The sequence below is a fragment of the Equus quagga genome, chromosome 9 (assembly GCF_021613505.1).
Source record: "Equus quagga isolate Etosha38 chromosome 9, UCLA_HA_Equagga_1.0, whole genome shotgun sequence".
Taxonomy (NCBI): Eukaryota; Metazoa; Chordata; class Mammalia; order Perissodactyla; family Equidae; genus Equus; species Equus quagga.
This window is the reverse complement of record NC_060275.1, coordinates 90354650-90379289: the sequence shown is the minus strand read 5'-3', so window position 1 is coordinate 90379289 and position 24640 is coordinate 90354650. Positions and strand designations below refer to the sequence as shown.

At 42.5% G+C, this 24640-nt stretch overlaps 1 protein-coding gene and 1 long non-coding RNA gene across 6 annotated transcripts in view; one reads left to right on the top strand and one right to left on the bottom strand.

Annotated features, from left to right (window-relative positions):
* LOC124244433 (uncharacterized) overlaps positions 1–2098 on the bottom strand; it is a 42054-nt gene extending 39956 nt beyond the window's left edge. The window contains exons 1-2 of one of the 2 annotated variants that reach the window (XR_006890003.1): positions 1943–2098; positions 1239–1419 (exon numbers count right to left, since the gene is read on the bottom strand). This is a non-coding gene — a long non-coding RNA (uncharacterized LOC124244433). The remainder of the gene's footprint in view (positions 1–1238; positions 1420–1942) is intronic. The other variant, XR_006890002.1, reaches the window with a different exon arrangement.
* A 5-nt stretch (positions 2099–2103) lies between these two features.
* Positions 2104–24640, top strand: part of OSMR (oncostatin M receptor) — a 60458-nt gene continuing 37921 nt past the window's right edge. For 2 of the 4 annotated variants that reach the window (XM_046670977.1, XM_046670975.1), the window contains exons 1-3: positions 2105–2243; positions 15148–15233; positions 22706–22878. In XM_046670977.1, the coding sequence (XP_046526933.1) occupies positions 15161–15233; positions 22706–22878 (246 nt within the window). In that variant the 5' untranslated portion in view covers positions 2105–2243; positions 15148–15160. Of the gene's footprint in view, positions 2244–2802; positions 2915–15147; positions 15234–22705; positions 22879–24640 lie in introns of all 4 variants that reach the window. The other 2 variants (XM_046670976.1, XM_046670978.1) reach the window with 2 other exon arrangements.

The window sequence follows — 24640 nt, the reverse complement described above, 5'->3', positions numbered from 1 at the left end:
TTCTGAGGTTCTGGATGGACATGAATTTTTGGAGTTTGCTATTCAACCTACTACAACATCCTAAGAATATGATCACAAATGTACAGGTGCTATAGCAACTAGACTCTAGAAGGAGGGATAAATTTAAGAGATTAGAATGGTGCACAAAATAAATGAATTTTACATGGGCTTCTCTTGGAGGAGGTCATTGAGAGGACGTGACCTCTGGTTGACCCTCAAATTGGACCTGGGGAATCAGGGGCTCCTTACTCCCTCCCCTGTCCTTGGAAGGTATCTTCTGCCCACTGTTGCCATACTAGGAGCCACTTTAAGGATGCTGCCTCGAGAGAGCAATGTGTTGTTGAGACCATCTGGACTGTACAAGTGACTGAACAGTGTTCTATATAGACTTTAAAGATTCTGGAAGAAGGTATAGAGATCTAGTCTTGTGGCTGCCCAAGTCAAGCCTCCTATGTAAATTTCCTTGCTTATTAAAACTGCCACCTACCAATTTGGAGCCGTCTGGGTCTTTCTCTGGTTTCTCCTTGACCTCTGTGTAAGGTGGCCAGTTTCAAATTTCACCCCGGGAACTGCCAAGGTTGTGAACCAACAGCATCGATTTTTTTTGCACCTTAGTTTCCTTCTATTGTAATAAGAGCCCAAAGTAAGCTAAGACTCACTTTGCAGAAATTCTTCATACTCAATATTTTCATTTGGCATCACATCTGTTCTATGAAACACCTCTCTGAATTGTTTCTATTAAGAAGAAATTAACATTTTTTCATACAGTGAAATACAGAATCAGAAAGCCTTCCCAACCCTTTGGGACCTGGTTTGACAAGGTTTCCACAGACAGGCAGATGGCTAAACTAATGGATGCTAAAATTCTGGAAGTAAGGAGAGGTGTGGCAAATGACCATGCATTTATTTAGGCAAAAGAACTTTTCTTCGTTATCATCAAATATTTACTGTGCACCATGGTCTGCGAGGCACCATTAGATATTAAGTGTATTTAAGCCTTAAGAACTTAAAAAGAAAGTTCTTTCCCTGGGGTGACATTGGGAGAAACAAAGAAATGTAGACAAACATAAAAGTAACATTTGGGCTCATCCTGACATTATTTTGAGCCGTCCAGTCAGTTCAAGAAGTGATTCTAAGACATGATTCATGGGCGACCCTTCTTCATCACCCTTGGTTCCTCGACCCACAAGTCCCTGCCATTTGTGATACTTTTCCGAGTCCCCAAACCCGAACCAGACCTGGCTTAGCTGACCCCATGAACAAGCCTGCAGCGCCATCGGGCATCCTTGCGAGTCCTACACACGCTGCGGCCCCACTGCTCTCCTCTCTGGGTCCGACGCTGCCACAGAAGCGGCAGTACCAGGATGCTCTCCACATCGGCTCCAAAGTCGATATGGTTTTCCATAATCTACCATATCACTGTAAAGAGAGGACAAATATGTATTTCAAAGCCCATATCTTTGAAATCTGCCTTTCAAACACTGGATGGCATTTTTAAGAGGAAAAGTAAGCCATGTTGTAGCATCCACAGCTCTTTGTGAAACGAAAGTTTCAGGACTGTTGCTACAGATGAAACTTTGTTTGACAGGCTGTTTCCGGATGGGAACCAAAACCAGGATCTTAGAATTCTGACGTTCTTATTACTCTGAACGCCAAACAGAAACAAGTGTCCGAAGTTTGGCTGGAGCGCTTATCTTTTGCTGGAAGATTTTCTGCCTCCAGGTTGGGATAACGAGTGGGCCCGCGCGATAACGCCGGCCTCAGCGGTACCCGGCTTCCCTCCGCGTCCCGCCGCGGGGCCGCGGGCCGGGGCAGGAGGAGCGCGGCGCGCGGGGCGCGATGCCCGGGCCGCGGAGTTTTCGGTTTCCACTTTTCCTCCGCAGGCCTCTCCCACTTCCTTTCCCACCGGTCCCCGCCCGCCCGCCAACTCCGGGGGCCGCACCTCCGCAGGGGCTCGGCCGTCCCCCGCAGGGTCCCATCTGCTTCCTCCGGGGACCAAAAGGAGGCGAATTCCTGCGAGTCCCAGGAGTGCCAAGAGTGCGCAGCTAGACGGGAAATTGCAAAAGTCCTCCCCTCTGCCCTCCCCCGCGGCTTTCCCGTAACTCCCGCCCCTCGGCGCTCGCCCCGCAGCTGATTCATAGCCGGGCGCGGGGCCGCCTCTGCACGTCCACACCCGCGTCCGCATCCGCGGGCCCCGCGTCGCCAAGGACTCGGCCCGGCTCGCGGAGCCCGCCGCCCGCAGGGTGAGTACCCCTGACGCCCGCCCGGCCCGCGCCCCCGCGCCCCGCGTCCCCCGCAGCCTCCCCGCCCGCGCGCCCTCGCGCCGCCCGCCCTCGGTGGCTCTTCCGACGCGCGGAGCCGGCGCGGCGCGGGGAGAAGGGCACAGCGATGCAGCCCGCCGCCCGCCTCCCCTGCGCCGCGCCGCCTGTGCCCCGCGTTCGTGCTGGCTCGGGCTTCCATCGCTCGGAGATGGTGCTTTGAGGGGTCCCCGCCTCTGGCCCGCCTACCTGGTGCGTGACGCTCAAGGTGTCATTCTTTCCAGAGCGCACACTGCTCGGTCCACCGCGACGTTTCCTACTCTGCTTTTGCGTTCAGTATCCATCGTCTGGTTCGCAAGTAGTAGGGGAATGTTCGCTGAGTTGAAACTTCCATTTGGTCCTCTTTTGCCTCTCTCCCAACACACTGCCGTGGGCGTTCATTGCTGCCCTCAACCTCCCCCTGCGCACCCTGAACTGCCACCTGGCAGAGTGAGTCCTCTCGGAGTCGGTGATATCCCTCCATCCTGTCTGTTTTTGCACCTAGAAGTGGGAGGCGCTCACACACAGGTGGAGCGAGGACATCGCGGTGATGCGGTAGTCTCGGGAGGACGCCCACCTTCTTCAGCCGCATGGACCGAAGTAGCACGGATTGGCAGGTTGGGCAGCTACAGCCAAGCATTTGTAACTGCCGCCGCCACCACCCTTTGTAGACAAACCTGGGCATAGAGGGGTCAGGAACTTGTCCAAGACCATGGGAGCTCGTAGTAGTGGCGCTGAGAGCATGGAGCCCAGGGCTTTGCTCCTGACACAGTGAGTCCTTTCTTGACAGTCCTTGGCCTGTCCTTCATCGGCCTACCCATCCATCCATCCTGTCCCCTGCCATGTGGTAGGAGCCACAATGCTAGGTGCCACTGAGAAAGGCCACTTGGTAACCTTCAAGCTTGAAGACGCTTTGTGAACAAGCTAATTCTCCAGCTCAAGAGGAGTGAATGTGGGGTCGATGTAGGCAGAGGTTTCGGTAGAATGGAATGCAGTGTATTTAATTTGAGGTGGAGGGAAAGAAGCCTTGGGTCTTATTGCCACATCTAATACTGACTTTGGAACTCGGGTCAAGTTCCTTATCACGTCAGCCTCAGTTTCCAAACAATGGTTCATACTATGGACCAGGCACCATTCTAAGTATCTTACCTGTGCTAGTTCGTTTAAGTTTCACCCATGAAGTAGGTAGTTATCTTGTCATTCTCATTTTATCAGTGATGAAACTGAGGCCCAGAGAAGTTAAGTGACTTGTCTGTGGTCACACAGCTAGCAGGTGACAGAGTCAGGATTTGGCCTTGGAATTTGGCTTATAGGCACTATGTATGTCAAACTCTAGGACCGTTTTTGCAGTGGCCCTGGGAGTGGTGCTTCATTATTGTTCTGCTTTCACTCTCTCCTGCACTGCTTTAAAATGCACTGAGATCCTTGAGACTGAAGAGCCCCAGTCATAGTAGGCAGGGGTTCCCAAACTTAGCTGGGCTTCAGAATCATTCTTGCAGCTTTTCAAAGCACTGGACTCCAATTTAAGCTACCTATTCGGAATCTTCAGGGCATGCTTAGTTTTGCATCTCCCCTGGTAGCATTTTGGTACTGTTAGAATGCCTCCAGTGACAGGGCACTCACCACCTAACATTTCATTGCTGGACAGAGCTAATTCTCAGAGGTAGCTTGCTTCCTTTTGGCTTACATCTTGGTCCTAGTTCTGTCTCTTGTTGTCCCAGCAAAGGAGTCTAAGCCTTTTGTGTCAAAAGCCACCTTGAGAGAAAAGGACTGGTCCTAGGTGTACAACGGGAACTCGAACCACTTTGGGGATAACACTTACTTACACACTCGGTCTCTTTCCTTCTATCCCTTTCTTTAACCTGAAAGACCAGGAACACCTTCACGGGTGCACGGAGGTGATCCAGAGTCCCTGATATTTCTTATAACCCTTTTGTCCTGAAAAAGGAACTAAATCAGGAAAACTATTGTGGTTTTGAAAGAGGAATCAGTGGTAATGTGAGTTGACAAGAAGGAGTGTGTGTTTCCCTTGTGGGACTGGGCTGGGGCGTTGCTGGCGTGGATAGAAGGAAGTCAAAGGTAATGTCATCTTGCTCACTTACAGGAACAGTGAGCCCCGGCTGTCCTCTCCCTGGAGGAGGAAGTCCTCCTTGCTTTAAAAAAATATATGTGAAATGGGCAAAAATAAAGCAAATAGAATATTGTGAGAAGCACCCCTCCTAGCTGCAGGAGGAGACAGTTACTTTTCCAGCAGCTGTGTTCTTGGTTTCACAATCTTCTTTTTCTTCTCATTTTAGTTCTACTCGTTTTTCAGCATTTATTTACTCCAGGTAGTCTGTATTTTATTTTTATGTTTTAAAAATAATACAAATAATAAGTGAAGACATTCTCATTCAAACAACAGAGAAGTCTATGGAATGACAAGTAGCATTGTCGCACCTACTCCCACTCAGAAAAGGGGAGTGGAGTTTGGTAAATAGCATTCCAGGATTTTTTTCTTTTCTATACATGTGCATAATATGTATCTATATGTATGTTTTAATATATGTATAAGATCTTACTATATATCATGTAGCTTACTTTTTCCCTCCCATATCTTAGAGGTCTTTCCATGTCTATTTTGTTAATGGCTACATGTTATTCTAAAGAAGCAATATGATTTATCCATTCTTTCTCTTGTCATGGACATTTGGTTTGTTTAAAATTATTCAGCATTAGCTCAGTGCTTCAGGGAAATTGTACATTCATCTCTGTGCTTCCGCCTGAGTATTTCCATGGAATAGAATCTTGGAGGGTTGTTCTTGGGTCAAAGGATTCGTCCGTTTTTCAACTTGATAGATACAACCCTTCAAATTGCATCACTGTCCACACCCCAGGTACTCATTTAAACTCAGTGGATAAGAATCTGTTTCCCTCATCCTTCTAACATCAGCCGTTATCTCCTTTTGTTTTTTAACTTGAATTTTCAAATCTGGTAGATGAGTAAAACCCAATAAGGCATTTTAATTTGCATTTTGCTGATTACTGCTGCAATTTAATATCTCTAATTATTTATGGGTCGTATGTGTCTTCTGTGAATTCACTGTTCCTTTCTTTTGCTCAGTTTTCTATTGCGTTGCCTTTTGTTTTTCTTGTTTATTGAAGAAGCTCTCTGCCTATTCAGGACCTTAATCCTTTGTCTGTTATAGAAGATGAAAATATTTCTTCTAGTGCAATGCTTTGTTTTGGTGGTGGTGGTAAAATGCATAATGGTGCTCTAGTGGTGAAGATTGGGCCCTCTCACCCCCACAGCTCAGGTTCATTTCTGGTCAGGAAACCACACCGCCCGTCTGGCGGTCGTCATACTCTAGTGGCTGCATGTTGCTGTGATGCTGAAAGCTGCGGCACCAGTATTTCAATACCAGCAGAGTCACCCATGGTGACAGGTTTCAGGGGAGCTTCCAGACTAAACAGACTAGGAGGAAGGACCTGGCCACCCACTTCGGAAAAAACTGGCCATGAAAACCATATGAATAGCAGTGAAGCGTTGTCTGATACAGAGCTGGAAGGTGAGAGGATGGCACACAAAGACTGGGCAGGGTTCCCACTCTGCTGTCCACAGGGTTGCTAGGAGTCTCCACAGCACTAACCACAACAAAAATACATAATATAAAATTTACCATTTTAGCCATTTTTAAGTATACAGCTCAGTGTTATTAAGTACATTCATATTATTGTGCAGCCATCACCACCATCTCTCTCCAAAACTCCTTTCATCTTGCAAAATTGAAACTCTGTACCCGTTAAATGGTAACCACCTCCTTTCCACCTCTCCCCCGCCCCCGGCCCCCACCCTTCTACTCTCTGGCTCTATGAATTAACTCTTCCAGGTACCTTACAAATGGAGGAATCATACACTGTTTGTCCTTTTGCAGATGGCTTATTTCACTTAGCAAAACGTCCTCCAGCCTCATCCATGTTGTAGCAGGTGTCAGAATTTTCTTCCTTTTTAAGACTGCATAATATTCCGCTGTAGGAATATACCACCTTTTGCTTATCCATTCATAATACTTTTGTTTCAAACTATCTTTTGCTGCACAGAAGTTTTAAGTGTTTATGTAATCAGATCCGCAGTCTCATGATTTCTGTGCTTTGTCTAGTTTAAGAAGGTCTTTTTTCACCTAAAAGTTATTTTGAAAATTATCTTATTTTCTTCTAATACTTTCATTATTTTGGTTTTTATATTTAGCTCTTTAAAATACCAGATTTTTATATAAGGTGAAACGTAAGGATGTAACTTAATTTTTTTCTGAAGTTTTAGGCAATTAACCCAACACCATTTATTTAATCATCCATCTTTTTTTCCAACTCATTTGAAATTCTGTTTTTATAGTCAAATAAATTCCTATTTATATCATAGTCTGTTTCAGGATTCTATTGTTTCATTTATCTCTTTTGTCTTTTTTATGCTAGTGCCACCTTGTGTTAAATGCTACAGCTTTATACTATGTTTTACATCTAGTAGTATATATTCATACTTTTTTCAAAAAAAATTTTAGAGATGATTCTTGTACATTTTCTCTTTTATATAAACTTTACAAATAGCTTGTCAAGTTTAATAAAACCCTGTTGAAGTTTTTCTTAAGATTTTTTGGAGTTTATCATTGTTAATAATTTTTTATGCCTTCCTGTGTGTTCTAGCATGAGCCCCCAGCGTGGAGGGGGCAGTGTAATGTGGTAAAATGCTGCCCTTTGGGGAGCGATTCACCTGGTTTCAAGTTCTAGATTAACTATGTCCACCTATGTCAAAGTTACTTTTAACCTTTCTTACCCTGAATTTCCTCATCTGTGTATGAGAACGATAATAGAGTCTCTTTCATAGGGCTGTTGTGAGGATTCAATTAATAAATGCACGTAAGTCACTTAGCAAGGCGCCTGCAGAGAGTTAGTATCCAGCACATGCAAGCTGGGATCGTTCTCATCCTCACCTTCATATCCTCCTATGGGCTTTGCAGAATGCCTCATCATAGAAGGAACCAGTAAATTTTTTCCATTATGTATCGATAGTATCCCAGGAGACAAAAATATATAGTCTTTCACGGGTATTTAAAATTATGCTGGTAGTGATAGTATTGCCTAAGAGGATACATGTGATTGACAGGACTTGTAAATTGCTTTCTTTTAATATTATCTGCTAAAGAACTAAATTACAGTTGCGTTGTTTCCTTCCTTCCTCCCTTCCTTCTTTTCCTCTTTTTCTTTTTAAAGGAAAGAAGGTTAGTGAGAGCATTAAATATAATACCAAATTACATTCTTAGATCTGAAATCATTGAGGCAGTTAACTATCTGGATTGCTTAAAACTGTGGAATGAAGATGAAGATGGCCACATAAAATATATCCAGTCTGAGTATGAAATGTAGAGTCAACTGAAAGAAAAGCCACACTTACAAATGTCTTAGCAAACAGAAAAATGTAAGACATATGCAACACTTGGAAAATGTAAAATAAAGAGAACTCTTGGAAAACATGGAATGAGGTGCCACAGTATGTGCCAAGTCTTGAGAAGATGAAATCAATAGAACTCTGCTCTTATGTGAGTCAATTTTCACTCATCATGTTGTGTCTTGGTCACCTCTCTCTATTCCCTGTCTTCCTAACGGGGGACTTTGAGCAAGTTAACTTCACATTCTTTAATGTACCTGGGTGTTAAAAGGGGATGGCACTATGTTTTTCTACCTGGAACTTTGGTTGCTGTCTGTATTTGGAAATGCATCATTAAAGTGTCTACAGTGTCTCAGGACCTCAGAGATCACATTTTTTCTACAGAAACACGTGACACCCTCATAGACTGATCCAGTATCTAAAAACTGCCAACCCCTTTTCAGGTCTGTTTGACAGCTGTAGGCTTTCAACTAGTTTAACCCTGTTGGGGTATATGGTTCAAGTGTGGAGATGATGGAATTATCAGTATTTATGCAAGACCAAACCCAGTATCTGTAAAACACACACGCACGCGTAAAGAATGCTTTCTGTTGCAGAATTACGTAACTTGAGAGTTAAACATAATTTCTCTCATCCTGCCCACCTCCCTTACCCCATCCCTGCTGTAAATGTATAACTGTTAGTAGTTGGCTCTGTCTTTTTGGACCAGTTTGGATCCTTTAAATAGAAGATAGGCAGGCAGAAACACATGTGCAAGAGATTTTCGGGAGAAAGCACTTGTGAAGGATAAAGGCAAAAGGGAGCAAAAGTAGGCAGAGACAGCCTCCAAACCCACTGCAGGTCTGACACCTGTGAAAGGGAACAGGGAAGTAGGAAGGTTGGGAAGGAAGAGCTCCCAGCCGCAGTGCAGTTCTGAGAATTTGTCAGCCAAGGATGGGGAGACTGATCAAAGGTTGCCCATTAGAGGAGTCCCATGCTGGCTGGAGAAGTCTTGCCCTGGTCATTGGCTGTGAGCAGCCTGGAGGGACTGTGGGCTTGGATGGGAATGTGCAGCCAATCTGAAGGTGCAGCAGTGGAAGCTGTCAGTGACCCATGCTCCCTCAGGAGGTTCTTTTGAAGGGAGCTCTGAGAGGCACAGCTGCAAGGTTGCCACACTTCTCTTCCGACGTGGTTTTCTGCAATACTATTCTGAAACTTGCTTTTCCATTCAACGTTGTTTGGACATTCTTCCATGTTGGCACTTGACTCTATTTCATTCTTTTTAACAGTTTCATAGTATTTCTTTGTAGAAATGCACCATAATTAAATTTTCTACTTTCTTGTGTGTGTGTAAGGAAGATTGTTGCTGAGCAAACATCTGTAACAGTCTTCCTGTATTTTATGTGGGATGCCACCACAGTGTGGCTTGATGAGTGGTGCTAGGTCAATGCCCAGGATCCAAACCTGTGAACCCTGGGCCACCAAGGCAGAGTGCATGAACTTAACCACTCTGCCACTGGGCTCGCCCCTCTGCTTTCTTTCGATATATATTTAGATTGCTTTTGGGTTTTTTTCCTCAGTATAAACAATGCTGTAATGAATATTCTTTAAAAAATATATTTTTGTACATATACACAAACATTCTCTCACACACACACACTATTTCTAGAACAAAATTCTAGAACTAGTTTTTCTGAATCAAAGGTAATGTGTACTAAAATTTTAATAGAATTGTCAAATTGACCTCGATAAAGTTGTACTTTTTGACCATCAGTGAGTAATAATGCCTGTTTCTTCAAACTCTTACCAATGCTATGTTTCAAGACCTTTGCCAATCGAACACCACAGACCCACATGGAGACATACACAATTACTGTTTTAATTTGCACTTATTTAATTATTAGTGGTAGTGTCCAGCTTTTCTTTTTTCTCTTTTGGCTATTGATATTTCCTTCTTTTTTGTGCATTACATATTCATGTTTTTGCCAGTTTTTCTACAGGGTTACTTATCTTTTTGTTATTGATTTCTAAGAGCTCTTTATATATTAGGGGTAGTGACTCTTTGCCATAAGTATTGAAACTATTGTTCTCAGTTTGTTGGTCCAATTATAGCACCAAAATTTTTTAAATGTTCATTTAATTTTAATGGTCCTATTTCTTGCATATATATCTTTGATCTTCTGGAATTTATTTTGTTGAAGAGAATGAAGCAATAGCAATAATGAGAAAATTAACATTAATTGGATTTACTATGTGTATGTTCTCATAGTCTCATTTAATCCTCAGGCCAGTCCTACAAGGTAGGTTATTTATTCTTATTTTACAGAAGAGGAAAATGAAGCCTAGCTGGGTTAAGTAATTTGTCTGTGGTCATAAGTTATTAAGTGACAGAGTAGTGATTTGACCCTAAGCAACCTTATGTCAGAGCCCATGTACTTAATTCTTACAACTTCCTTTTCCCACAGATATCTGGGCTATTGTTCCAGCATCATTTTGGGGAATAATCTACCTTTTCTTAAATGATTTGAAATATCACCTTTAGCATATTAAATCCTACATATTCCTTGGGTCCAGAATATTCCTTGGATCCAGGTTTTCCATTCCTTTCTTTGGCTTCACTTGCCACTTAGAGACTCAGGTTTAATCCTAGCTGGTGTCACAAGTTCCAAGAACTTTTAACTGAACATTGCTGAAAAAAGAAAATCAGGTGTCCATGAGCCACTTCAGTCCCATGAATCAGGATTGACCTTACAAAACGTAACTGGTGGGCTTAAAGGGAGGGGAAGAAGTGCTCGAACCTTTCAAAGGGGCTCCCAAAGACAAATGGCACTGCTCTCAAAAAGGAAATAGAGATAGCCAAATGCGAGGGATGTGGGGAACCTCCAAGAAGTGGCATGCAACGCTTTGTGCTGTAACACAGAGCTCTCTCACAAGGTGCGGAGCCCAGCACACGTCCTGGATGAAGAGCTTCTTTCTTTAAAATAGGATTTGCATATGACATCATATGGCACCCAGCCAGTCGGGAAGAGTTTGGCAACACACCCACGTTCTTGGGAAGCAAATGATGATCATGCTGCTTCTCCTGGGGATTATTTGTGGTGGGGAAACTTCCCAGGAATAAATATTTCGGTAATGACAGAACACGAATTGCTGGTGAAGAAGGGCAGACTTATACCCGCCTCAAAAGCTGTGTTTTATTACACATGTAGTATTTTATCCTGAGGGACATTCAAAGGCATCCTCATTTCACTAACAGACAAGATTTGAATGAGAAGTTCTCTGAAATGAATGGGTAGTTTTTCTTTTCTTTCCTTCCTTTATTCCCCCCAGAGAAGGAATGCCAACGAAAGACTATGAATTAGGCAATACTTGGCAGCAGAAAAAGTAGAAAGGCCTGAAAAGGAATCTATTTTAATTAAAATAAAATTGAAAGCAAAGAAGAGAGAATGTGAGAAAATTGGTAGAAGTTTTTATTCCTTTCCCAGCTATCTACTGGGTCGCATCTATGTTCTTGGACTGAGACAGTGGGGAATAAGATGCAGACCCATCCTTAAGCAGCTCCTGGTCTAGGTGGGAATGCTGGAGATCTGAAAAATAGAAATAAAGAACAGATCTGGGAAAGGACCAAGTCCTCCTTGGATGAGGCAGGAAGGTACTTTTTCCTGTCTGAATTCCTGACTTCCTTTTCTTACTGGAAATTGGAAGTGGCAATGCGCCTCACTGATAGCTGATGAGAGAGAAAGGCTGTTGAATGAATGAGAGGGCTGAGTGGCCTTTTCCACATCAGAAGCAGAGCTGCCAGGGAAGAACCAATCCCCGGCTTGGAGCGCCCTGAGCACCGGTGGGGCGGAGGTACGGAGCAGCTGGTCGATGCTGAAGGAGCTCACCAGCCCGTCCAAACACACAGCCCTTCCCTTTGACATGATGCAGGAAAGCCTGGCCTAATCCTGAATTTTCATTTTGATCTGCATAAGGGGGCATAGTATAGAGTGTGGAGCACCCCAGAGCTCCAAGCTCGGATCTCTCTCCTGTCCCTACTTCCTCTTGGCGATCATGCAGTGATTTAAATACTGTGTGTATGCACCGAGGATGCCTGAAATTTATACCGGCAGCCAGGACCCCTCCCATGAACTCCAAACTGTGTGTCCAGCCAGCTACTTAATCTCTCCATTTGGATATCAAATAAGTATCTCATATTTAACGTGTCGCAGATCAAGCCCTTGACATAGCCCGCCAAAGCTGTTCTGCTTCTCCATTAATGCTAATTCCATTCTTCCAGGGGCTCAGCCCCAAATTCTTGGAGCCATCCATGATGTCTCACTTTGTCACTATCTCCATGTCCTGCCAGCTCTATCTTTAAAATCTCTCTCCAATTCCACCCCTGTTCACCACTCCCACTGCCATCACCCTGGTCTAAGCCAGTGTCACTCCCCCCTGGACCATTGCTGTAACTCCTGACTGCTCTCCCTCCTGCCCTTCTTGCCTCCTTCAGGCTCTTCTCCTTCCAGGGCCCTTCCTGTTCAGTGTAAGTTAGACCATGAACTCCTCCGCTTAAAGTTCTCCAGTGGCTTCCATCTTGCTCAGAGCAGAAGCCAAAGTTTGGGAAATATTTCCCCATCTGTTCTCCCTCTCTGCGCACCCTCTGATTTCATGTCCTGTCACTCAGCTCCTTGCTCGCTCCAACACCTGGGTCCTCATTGTTCCTTGAATGTGCCAAGCACTCTCCCCTCTCAAGATGTTTGCACAGTTCACTCCCTCACCTCCAGGTTTTTCACTGTTAGTCAGGGTCTCACCAGGAAACAGCCTGCTCTCAGAATAGGATTTGTGTCTGAGGTGTGGAGGGGGGACCACCTGCGTTGTGCAGTCAGTTCCTGGCTTGGAAGCAGCTGGCTCAGAGCTCTTGGTGTCTGTGTTTTGTCAGTGTCAGGCTCTGTGCTGTCAGGAGAACTGTTCCTGCGGCATATCCCGAAAGGGGCTCCACTGGGGTCTCTGGCATGTTCTTGTGGCTGCTGACTCTCGTTCTCCATGTTGATGAACTTTATTGACTTACCAGAAGGTTTTCAGACAACAGCTAGGACTCGTAGTCCTTCTGCAAGTGGTCCTGAGGTGGTCAGGCCTGAAACGTCAGGATCGCTGGCAGTTGTCCGGTCACAGTGCTGGAAATAATAACCGCTTTGCTCGTATGCAGGAGCCATGTCACGGTTGCTTACTTGCCCAGTGTGCATAAAACCATGCATGTCAAACCTGATGAAAATAAAAGCAGTGAATCTGACTGGCTGCCCCAGCTAACCTCCTCAGACTCATACCTGGATGTGTGTGAGATGGTGGGGGAAGGGCAGGGCTTCCAGACAAGACCATTCTGGTGATTCACAAGGACTTACCCGTGATACCCAAACCATAGAAATGCATCCTTTGTAAATACTCATATTTTTTAATTTTGTTATATAAAAACTTTTATTCTTTAATTTCTGGTTACCCTTAATTGGTAGGTGGCTTTGAACTTTTAGTTTTAAGTTCCTCTGTCCCCATGACTTGTTTAATGTTTCTGACATATGAAATATTTGATTTACTTGAACTCTAAATTTTTGGAAATGTTTTAAATGGCCCTTTCATCAGGAGAATATGAAGCAGCATGCATATCATCCCCTGCATCATCTGCTTTTGAATTTATGGAGGGCCAGCTCCCGTGGCCCAGAGGTTAAGTTTGGCATGCTCTGCTTTGGCGGTCCAAATTTGCTTCCCGGGAGTGGACCTATACCACTTATCAGTTGCCATGCTGTGGTGGAGACTCACGTACAAAAAAGAGGAAGATTGGCAACAGATGTTAGCTCAGGGCAAATCTTCCTCAGCAAATAATTAATAAATTGATGGGATGAGATTTCCTTACAGTGGTGGCACCTTGCATTCCTCGAGTGATGTCAATCTAAGGAAGGTGGGATCGTGCACGCAGACTGGGATTGTAAAGATATTTAAGCTGCATAGTGAGTGTCAGACACTTCACTATGGCATTTTCTTTCCTTCCCTTTGGTTCTGAGCAGAAACTCTTTTCTCTTGAATCAGTTTCCCCCTGGCTTAGATATCTAGTTGTATTAGGAACCAATGTGAAGTTCTAAGTAGGGATTTTAGAGAAGTATGAATGACCGGTTTGCCAAAAATAGAAGTTGCAGAAAGCAATGCTTAAAGGAATATGAACAAAAGCTGTCATTTGCAGACTTTTGCTTCTGCTTCCAATTGGTCTCCCCTGTGGGCAGGTTTGACCACCCTCGAGTAATTTAATGGGATGGTTTACTGTCTTCGTGGTAGTTTCCATTTACTCTTAAAGTACTATTTTAAAAAGATAAATAGAGGGTGTGGATAGTGAAAATGGGTGACCTGGTTCACTGAATTTCCAGCTTTTGATGCTGTCCCGGTAGCTAGACAGAGGCAAAAATTGACTTTGAAGTGTTTCATTGCTTCTCTTTGTGATGAGTCAGAATTTGAAGTAGAAAAGTGAAATTTAATGCTTCCCCTGACTAACACGTTTATTGTTAAATTAAGAACTTATTAGCCTTCTTGAGGTCATCCAGGCTCATTCTTTGTGCCCTCACATGGTCCCGTGGTCATAGGACCTGATGAATCAGTGAAGTTGGCCTGTAATTTATAGCTCTCGTCTATGTCAAGGAGAACCAGAAATGATTTTGAACAATGAAGCATTGCCCATCTCCTTCGGTAGAGTGTGCTCATTTTTCCTAGGTGAAATTTTAATGAGGGAGACAGGGAAGAGTGGAGATGACTCCCCTAGAAGCAATTAATTGAAATTTAGCTCTTTTGAGACTGGCATTTGTTCTCCTTTTAATCAGAGTCTGTTTTTTCATATTTACCTTGTGTTTCTCTGCTTTACATTTCTTTACCAACCTTTGCTTGGTTTGAGGAAACGATGGATCAGTTATCTATTGCCACAAAGCTTCAGTGGCCCACAGCAGTAGGTGTTTATTGCTCCTACATCTGGGATCAGCTGTTCATGGCTGGGGCGTGGCCAGCCGCTGGCTGATCTAGGCTGGCCCCAGCTGGAGCAGCTGAGGTGACTCAGCTCTGCCTCCTGTGTTGCTCATTTTCCTCCTGTGTGACTGTGTGTGCAGTGGGCAACCCAGAAGTGCTCTTTTCATGCCAAAGGTGGAAACACAAAAGAACAAACAGAAATAAACGGGTTTTCTTGAGGTCTAGGCTCCGAACTGGCACACTATCACTTCTGTGTCATTTATGGGCCAAAGCAAGTCACTTGGAGTGATGAAATATACTCTTCTTATTTCTGGGGAGGGGACTCCAAAGTCACGTGACAAGAGGTGTGGCTATGGAAAGGAGATAAGAATAGGAGCCTTTAATGCTGTTATATACCACAGTTGGTTCAAAGCACTTGCTCAGAGCTAAAATTAAATAAAATTTCCTCTCTTTGTGATTTATCTTTTTCAGAAAACCAGAACCTATGGCTCTCTTTGCCTTCTTTCAGACAATATTACTCTTGGTGTCGCTGTCCTTGAGAACTTGCCAGAGTGAAGGTAAGAAGTGGGAAGAACATAAAGAAAAAAATCACAAAGAAAAAAAATGAGGTAAATGGTGCTTTGGAGAAAAGTTGCACAATTCTTTTCTTCTTTGGAAATGAGTTGGAGCTGATGTGTAGCTCATTCCATCACCTGGAATTGGTGAGTAGCAATGGTTACCTTGGTTTTAACCTTCCTGATCTTGATGGCTCATTTTAATAAGCTGCAACCTAGCCCTGATTTCCTGGTCAATACCCTGGTCATAAGAGTACTTGCAAGGGGAACTAATCCCAAAGTACTTCATGATCTGTTTATTGAACTTGGCCATCCCAGAGGAGTTCCTTCTGCACCTTGCTGGGTAGAGATGGATTACACCAGACCACTGTTGGCCGCCATGTTAGAACAAGTTGGGATGTCCCTCAGTTATGCTCATTGAGAAGCTATTAACTGCAAGGAATATGCTAAGTGCCAAAATGCTGTTTATGGATAAAGAAATAGTATTTGACACTTAGCTACTGCCCCAGTGTGAGGATTTTGAGATAAATCAACTTTGTAAATAAAGTCAATAAGAATCCAACACCTCTAAAATGTTTATGGATACTTTATGACTTGGGAACCAGTTTGAAGGTTGGTTCTTAGACTTGAGAGAGTTTCTGTTGGTTTATAAAGTTTCTGTGGCTTTCACCTGTATGTTACAAAGCTTTACATTTTCCCTTTCTCTGCTTATTCTTCTTAGAGAGTGTAGGCATGTGCTCTTAATAATTACTCACACACTTCCTGTCCATGGATTCATGAAAATGTCGTTTGCAAGAAATGTCCATAGAATTTTTGTTTTCCCTTAAAATTCCATGAAAAGATGTTTGGAATAAAAAGGAGATTTTGTTTCCATAACAGCTCAGTTCTCTGTTTGATGTTCTTTAGGTCTGGGTTCGTTCCTTTTTGGCCCAGGGTACATGTGAAAATGCCACTTTTATGGCTTCTTAAAAATCAGAGTTTTATTCTTGGTTTCTTCCATAATCTGGAACTGAAACGTCTCTCTCTTATTTGCTAAAATCTAGGCATGACACCCCTGGGCTGTGTGGGCAGTCTTTCCCATAAGAATGTTTAGGCCCAGCCAAAGCTCCTGATTGCCAGACAGACACAGGCCCCGACCCCAGGCTCTCCAGAAAATCCCAAACATTTGACTCCAAGCTTTTGGAACAGCTCATTTCCCTGGTAAAGGCTCGTTACTGATCCAGCAACTATTTGCTGTGTGTCTTCTACTCGTAAGACACTCTGCTGTCTGAGCAAGCTCTGCTGCTCCCCATTTCAGCTTCTTTTATTTAGATCAGACATGCATTTACCTGTTTGTCTCTCCACCAATCCTTGTTTCAGCTTCCAGCTTTCTCAGTCAAGCATGCCTGCTTTGCTGAGTAATCCTGTCCTTGTTGTCACCCGCACTGTTTGGATTTCTTGTCTCAGTTTCTTGTCTCAATTTCTGCTGCATTTGACCAAGTACCTACTAAACCTCCACTCGTAATAGTGGGCCTCCCGCTGGATCTCCCAACCCAGCTCAGATCTGAGACTCCATTTCAGATGATGTTGCTTCTACCAATCAATGAGACAGCCAGGGCTCACTTCCGGTTAGCCCTGGGCTCACATCTCCATGAGCCCAAGATCATGACTATAGCATTTGGATGTATTTTCTTCCAGGCTCTTGTGTGTATGTATGTACAGACACAGATAGAGATGTAGATTTTTTTTTTTTTACAGAAGTGAAATTATACTGTATATACTAGAAGTATTTATACTATATATACTTATTAAAGTATGTAAATTATATATGCTTGAAGTATAAATTATATATCTTTATTAAAGTATATTTTATATAAGGTGTATATATTATATATAGTGTAAGTATATATACTGGGAAATTATACTATATATATATTTTAAAGTATACTATATTTTATATTATATATTAATGTATAGTGTATTATACTATAAATGTGTATTAAAGCATACACATATAGGTAGATTAAAGTATATACAGGTAAGGTATGTATACTTTACTATATATTTATTAAAACAATACAGCATCTGATGAGAGGTTTTTGTATTATTATTGAGCTTATAATAGTTTACAACATTGTGAAATTTCAGTTGTACATTATTTGTTAGCCATTCACCCCTTCACCCTTTGTGCCCACTCCCCCCCCCCCATTCCCCCTGGAAACCACTAAATACTTCTCTTTGTCCGTGTGTTTATCTTCCACATATGAGTGGAATCATGCAGTGTTTGTCTTTCGCTATCTGGCTTATTTCGCTTGACATAATACCCTTGATAAGAGTTTTTACCTTTGCTGTTAACTGTTCTTCTAGAGATAACATTATATTTAATGGCTACCTGGTGTCCCATCTTATGAATGGACCCTGGTTTATTTCCATAAGTAGTGTTGGGCAGACAGAGAAACTGGGTGGGGAAAGCGGGAGGTGAGTGTGCATAAATCCAGGTCTGTCTGATTCCCAGGCCCTTGTGGCCACGCTCCAGTGCAGCCTTGTAAATAGAGAGCTGGGCCGGGGTCCAAGAGCCCTGGATCCTGGTCCGGTTGTGTGTTCTTCGGAAAGCTGCTTCCCTTTTTTTAACCTCAGTTTCCTCATCTGAAAAATAATGGGATTGGACTTAATCTCTGAGGTCCCTTTATCTCTCTGACTTTACCTTGGCATTTCCCACTATTTCCCAAGAAAGTCCTAGATGGCTTTTGACCAAATTATTTCTGACTGATGTCTCACTAATGCCTGAGACACTTGATACCTGGTTCCTGGTGGGACCCTGACTAACAGCGAAAAACCTGGAGGTAAGGGAGCGAACTGATCCACGCTACAAATTGGGGGAACTTTGAAAACATTTTGCTAGGTGAAAGAAGCCAGATACAAAGGTCACATACTTGCTGATAGCGTATGTCATATAAAGAGTTCCCCTTTTGTCTAAAGGATCGTGCGGAAGCTTTCTAGAATTTCCAGAGATAAAGTTGACACTGGTGGTTGACTCATTCATTCAGCAGTCAGTCAGTGAGTGATTAAGTGTCTATACTGTGACAGGTGAGTTATTGGTCTTGGTTTCACTGAGCTGAGTAAGGCTTAGTCCCACCCTTGTTTAGCTCACAGTCACAGAACAGACAATTTCAGCACACTGTGATCAGTGCTCGAAGGCTTGGAAAGCAGCCACGGGGAGAAGAGAATGCCAGGAAGGACAGCCGAGGGGCTAGTGAGGAGTTGCCTGTCAGGTCCTTGAGACCTCGTAGAGATCCTGGATCTCTGTAAGTTCAGAGAACGTCTGCTGTGGGTGAGATGTTTTGCCAAGTGCTGGGGACAAGAGTCCATTCAAAGATGCCTAAGCCTCGACCTCTGTCATCCAGGAGACCTGCATCTGGAGTGAGACTGACGTCAACAGTCTACCGTAGAGGCAGAAGGCACTGAGGGCTGGGCAGGACCGCCTGATTTTGCATGCACCCCGCTTTCTCTGGTACTCTTGGCTCCACAATTAATGAAAATATTTCACCCCTATTCTGTAAGGGACCTACTTTTCCATCTTTCTACGCCATCTTCTACTTCACTTACATCTTAGGCTTGGAAAACTCATCAAGCTGACATGGGTTTAGGGGGAGGGTGAATAGCATTTGTTGTCTTTAACTAAAGAATTGAGAAATTTTATTCGCAAAGGAGATAAAATCTCAACCAAATAACGATATAAACTGATCACCATGTTTTGGGCTTTGGTGGTTCAAGAGTTCCAGCTTACTTCATTTACCTTTGAGTGAATGGAGTCTCATAAATGATTCACTCTGCCCAAACTCGCTAAGAATCAGAATGCCAAGTTATTAATTTTCAGTGGGAAATATAACTGGGGCCAAGGCTTTTGGTGCAAATCCACTGAGAAGACTAAATTATGCATCCTGAAGTATGATTATAGTGGGGTAAACCAGATATCTTAAAGGATATTTATTTTAAATGATATTATGTGATTCTGAAAGTAATGTGTTTCTGAAGAACATTTACGAAATATAGAAATGTATAAAAAAGAAAATTAAAATCACTCAACCGCATCATCTAGAAAAAATGACTGTTAACATTTTAGTTTTATTTCCCTTTATAGCTTTTTAAATAACATCTGTACTTAAAAAAACATAAAATAGAGTGCAAAGTCTGATATTTGTCTAAGTGTTTAGAGAAAGTCAGGAAAAACTCTTATGATTTAAACTTGGCAAAGGAGTAAGAGTGGCATTAGTAAGATGGTGGGGACTCAATTTCTTTATTGTTTGAACATTTTTGTCATGATCATATATATTTAAAACATTTTTTGTTGAGGTGAAATTCACATAATATAAAATTGACTACTTTATGGTTAAAGTAAACAAATCAGTGACATTTAGCACATTCACAATATTGTGCAACCACCACCCCTATCTAGTTGCAAAACATTTTTATTACCCTCAAAAGGAAACTGCAACCATTAAGCAGTTACTCCCTTTTCCTCCCTCCCTCAGCCCCTGGCAACCACCAGTCTGCTTTCTCTCTCTTTGGATCTACCTATTCTGGATATTCCGTATCAGTGCAATCATTCAGTGTGATTTGTATCTGGCTTCTTTCACTTAGCAAAATGTTTTCAAAGTTCCCCCAATTTGTAGCGTGGATTAGTGCTTCATTCCTTTTAATGGCCGAATGATGTTCTGTCATATGTTTATACCACAGTTTGTTCATCTGTTCATCCCTTGATGGACTTTTGGGCTATTTCCACCTTTTGGCTATTGTGATTAGTGCTGCTACGAAGATTTGTGTATAAGTATTTGTTTGAGTCCCTACTTTCAATTCTTTGGAATATATTCCTAGGAATAGAATTGCTGGGTCATATGGTAGTTATTATTTTAACTTTTTGAGGATCTCTCAAAATGGTTTCCATAGCACTGAAGCCATTTTATAGTCCCACCAGCAGTGTACAAGGGTTTCAGTTTCTCCACATCCTCACCAACACTTACTTCCTTTTTTTTTTTTTTTAGAGATTGGCACCTGAGCAAACATCTGTTGCCAATCTTCTTCTTTTTTTTTTTTCCCCTTCTTCTTCTCCCCAAAGCCCTCCAGTACATAGCTGTATATTCTAGTTGTGGGTCCTTCTGGCTCTGCTATATGGAACATGGTCTCAGCATGGCCTGATGAGTGGTACTAGGTCCAAGCCCAGGATCCAAACTGGCGAAACCATGGGCCGCCGAAGCAGAGCACACAAACTCAACCACTTGGCCACAGGGCTGGCCTCTCCATCCATGTTTTTATTGTAGTTATTTTCATGGTTTTGATTTGTATTTCCTTTATGACTAATGATGTTAAGCGTATTTTCATATGCTTCTTGGCCATTTTTATATCTTCTTTGGAGAAATGTCCACTCAAGTCACTTGCATATTTTTAAAATTGAGTTTGTCTTTTTGTTGTTGAGTTGTAAGAGTTCTTTATTTATAGTGATTTGCACATGTTTTCTCCCACTCCATGGGTTGTCTTTTCAGTTTCGTGATAATGTTCTTTGATGTACAAAAGGTTTTAACTTTAATGAAGTTCAGTTTGTCTATTTTTTTGTTTGTTGCTCATGCTTTTGGTGTCATAGCTAAGGACCCGTTACCGAATCTGAGGTCATGGAGTCCACACTGAGATTTTAGTTAGCACCCTGACCATCCCCAGCATCACGTTTACAAGCTGTCACAAGGATGGGTGACTTTCGGGGAAGATAGCTATTGATGGCTATTATCTTGTATTTTATGGATGTTCTTGTTAATCTCACTTCCACAGAATGAATTTTCTGGGATTTTCTTCTAAATTCTGAGGGTAATATCTTATTTGGAATCCTGAAGCCGTCTGCCGTGTGGGCCAATCACATGAAGAACTTCAGGCTTGTATCTACCAGGGATGCTTTTCGGATTGTCTGGCTCCATCCAGAGCCCCATCCTTGTCATCTATACCCTGAGCTTGGCAGGACATTATGGGAGGCATGCAGCGTTCTTCCCAAACGTCCTGTTCCCTATGACCTTTGATTGGGCAAGATGCTGATGCTCCTGTCTTAACACTGGGGGACAGTGCAGAAAAGGGGAGGTCTTAGTATTAAAGAGATCTATATTTAAATCCCATATAGTTTTCTGTAAGTTGTTTAAGCTCACAGAGCTTGTTTCCTTATCTACAAAAAGTCACCATCTCACAGGTTTATAGTGGGTATCACATGAGATAAGATATATATATAAAGCAGCTAGCACAGAGCCTGGTAGCTAGTGTGTGCTCAATATTGGTGGTGTTGGGATTTTTACCTCCCTGTGAGAAAAATAGCATGCATAGAATGGAAATTTTGAAACATTTTTTCAGAATTGGAGATTGCTTCTGTTTTTATTGTCAAAAGCAGGTACTCTCTTGCCTTTTTAACTAAGCGCCGGAGGGTTTCAGCTCACTAGGGGAAATCTCCATAGAGCCAGAGAAATGAGTGCTTCGGAGACAATGTCTGCTATACCACGGCCGAGCAGACACCAGCTGATTTTATCAACACAGTTTTAATCTTTTCAACACCTTGGCACCCTTCCCACTTTACTTTAGACCCCCTCAAACCAACAAGTGAAACCAGTTGAGTCAGCAGTACACATTCCTTTTGAGTCTGGACGTTTCCTCCGCTGAAGTGGAAAGTGATGCTTTGTTCTTCTCTAAGAGCTAACAATGACTTAACTCACTCCGGGCCCATCCTCCCTCTGGGTCATTTCCTAAGCTCACTGACCTTGGTGAACCTGTTTCGTGTTTGAATCACTATTCATTTACAGACTCTCACACGCCACTAAACGCACTAAACTCGTAATCGCTCATTACTTCATATGAGTTTGTTGTGTGTCTCCAACCAGGTTCCTTCCTTAAGCTAGGAACTTGTCACAACTATTTTATTTCACACTAAGTGCCTAGTATGTTGCTGGTTTCCTCCAAGGAGTTCAGTGAATTCTTGCCAGAGGTGTTTTAAGTTTTAATGCTTGGAAATATAAGCAATCATGTCTCGAGACTGGATATGCTCCCACTTTATAGCTATTTAATAAACTATGAAATAGTGACTCTCAAAAAGAAAACTTTCATTTTTGATTTGCAGAAATAGGAAATTTACAGCAAAAACTCCTCTATCTTTTCTCAGCCTTGCTGTAAATTTCTAAACCAGTTAGATTGTCCAATAAAGTATCCTTTTGTTTCATTTAACTGCTTATCAATTTATTAACTTTCTGTGTATTGTTAAGCAAGTCATTTCATTCATCTAGGTCTTAATTTCTTTATCTGCCAAGTGATTTCTAAATTTCCTTCCAGCTTTCTAAGGTGTCTGATTCTAAGATGCACACGTGAGCAATATTTTCCAAAGCTAAACAATGATGATATTGAACAGTTTAATTATCTGTGACTATTCAGTCATATGCCTCTTAAATGGTATTTCATATCTTGTTTTGGTCTTTCAGTCTTGTCTGAACCTTTACCGTTGACTCCTGAATCACTGGAAGTTTCCATCAATTCTGCACAACAGTGTTTGCACTTACAGTGGCGTGTCCACAGTCTTGCTTATCATCAGGAATTGAAAATGGTTTTTCAGATAGAGATCAGTAGAATTAATACATCCAATGTCATCCGGGTGGTAAGTATTTCTTTTTCTGACTCAATATTTTAAAAATCCTTTTCCGATGCCATCATTTGTCTTTTATAATATCAAAAAAATCCCAATATGGGGGGCTGGCCCCGTGGCTGAGTGGTTAAGTTAACATGCTCTGCTGCAGGCTGCCCAGTATTTCATCGGTTCGAATCCTGGGCTCAGACATGGCACCGCTCATCGAGCCACGCTGAGGTGGCATCCCATATGCCACAACTAGAAGGACCCACAGCGAAGAATATACAACTATGTACTGGGGGGGCTTTGGGGAGAAAAAGGAAAAAAATTAAATCTTAAAAAAAAAAATCCCAATATGGAAACATTTTGGCAACTTAAAACAGTTTGCCTAAATAATTGCATTTCTGTGTTTTTAGTTAAGAGGATCTGGGACAAAGTAACATGACAACTTTGGTAGGTTGGCTGTGATGTGTTAATAAAATAGATCATTTCCTCAGTTCTGCTCTGTCTCCTAAGGCATTGGATCTGTCCTTATGCGTACGGGATTCTAAAAATCCATGAAGATCAACCGTGTTATTCTTCGTCCTTCTTTCTTCCATGTCCACCAGAGATTTTCCTAAACCAGGTGTAATTGACAACATTTTTCTTGCCAGTGTGGCTTCCTGTCAGTTTCTTTGCTTATACCTACTCAAATGCAAGGAAGAACGAGTCCTAGCACTTATGTTCTAGTCAGCAAACAGGTTCTTCGTGGACCGACCATGTTGGATAGTAACTTACGGTGTCCTTTGTTGCTTCACTTGTGGCTTTTTCTACAACAAATTAAATTATGAAAATCCTTTATTTCACATTCTTTTTGCTTTTGAATTATTTGGGATAGATTTTTCATTCGTCTTGGTTCAAATCACAGTTGCGTCTGTTTCACTGATGCTTCCCCATCTAGTGTATTGGGACCCTTCAGTGGTTTCTTTCCATTACCCTTTGTGGTCTGGAGAACCTTAATAATCTGTACACACATCGTGTTCCTTCATTGTCATGGGATGTTGAAGGACAGTGGAATGTTTTCTTATTGAAGGGAACAGAGAATTTGCCTGGAGGAAGGGAAACATAGGGACGTGTCATTGCTGAGAAGCTCCATTTGCGCAGTGGAGGCCCACTCTGCTCTCAGGCCGTGGTGGATGGGTACAGGGGTCCAGATGGTTACCTCTTTTAGTGACGCATAAAAGCCACTAATTTTAAGGCCTCCAGTTACTTTCCATATCCCTTATTGCATTTGAGATCTGAGTGAGTGCCCTAAGTTAAATATAGTTCTCTCTCTGTCGATTTAGGATTGATACCATGTCTATAATTCCACCCCTCAAAGGGCAGTTTCCCACACTGAGAGTTGTTTAGTGTTCTAATTTTAAACAATAGCAGTGCTTATGTACAGCTGTGTACGTCCCACCATCGGCACGTTCTTCCCACTAATCCCACCTTTAGCACACCTTCCCACTATCCCGCCATCTGCACGTCTTCCCACCATCCCACCATTGGCACATCTTCCCACTATCTTACCTCATACTGATAATTTATGTATTTTCATATTTTTTATATTTTTGATGGATTCACTGGTTGTTGATTGGGTTGTTGATTAGTAAAACATTAAGCAAAGGTCATATTGAGGCTATGAGTTGTATAAGAACAAGAAATTTGAGAAAAGTGCTGGAGGAATTCATATAAAACTAGATTTAACGCCATTAGCAAAAGTAATATTAACCAGAGACCAAGTGGATCCCATTCTTTTTTTTTTTTTTTT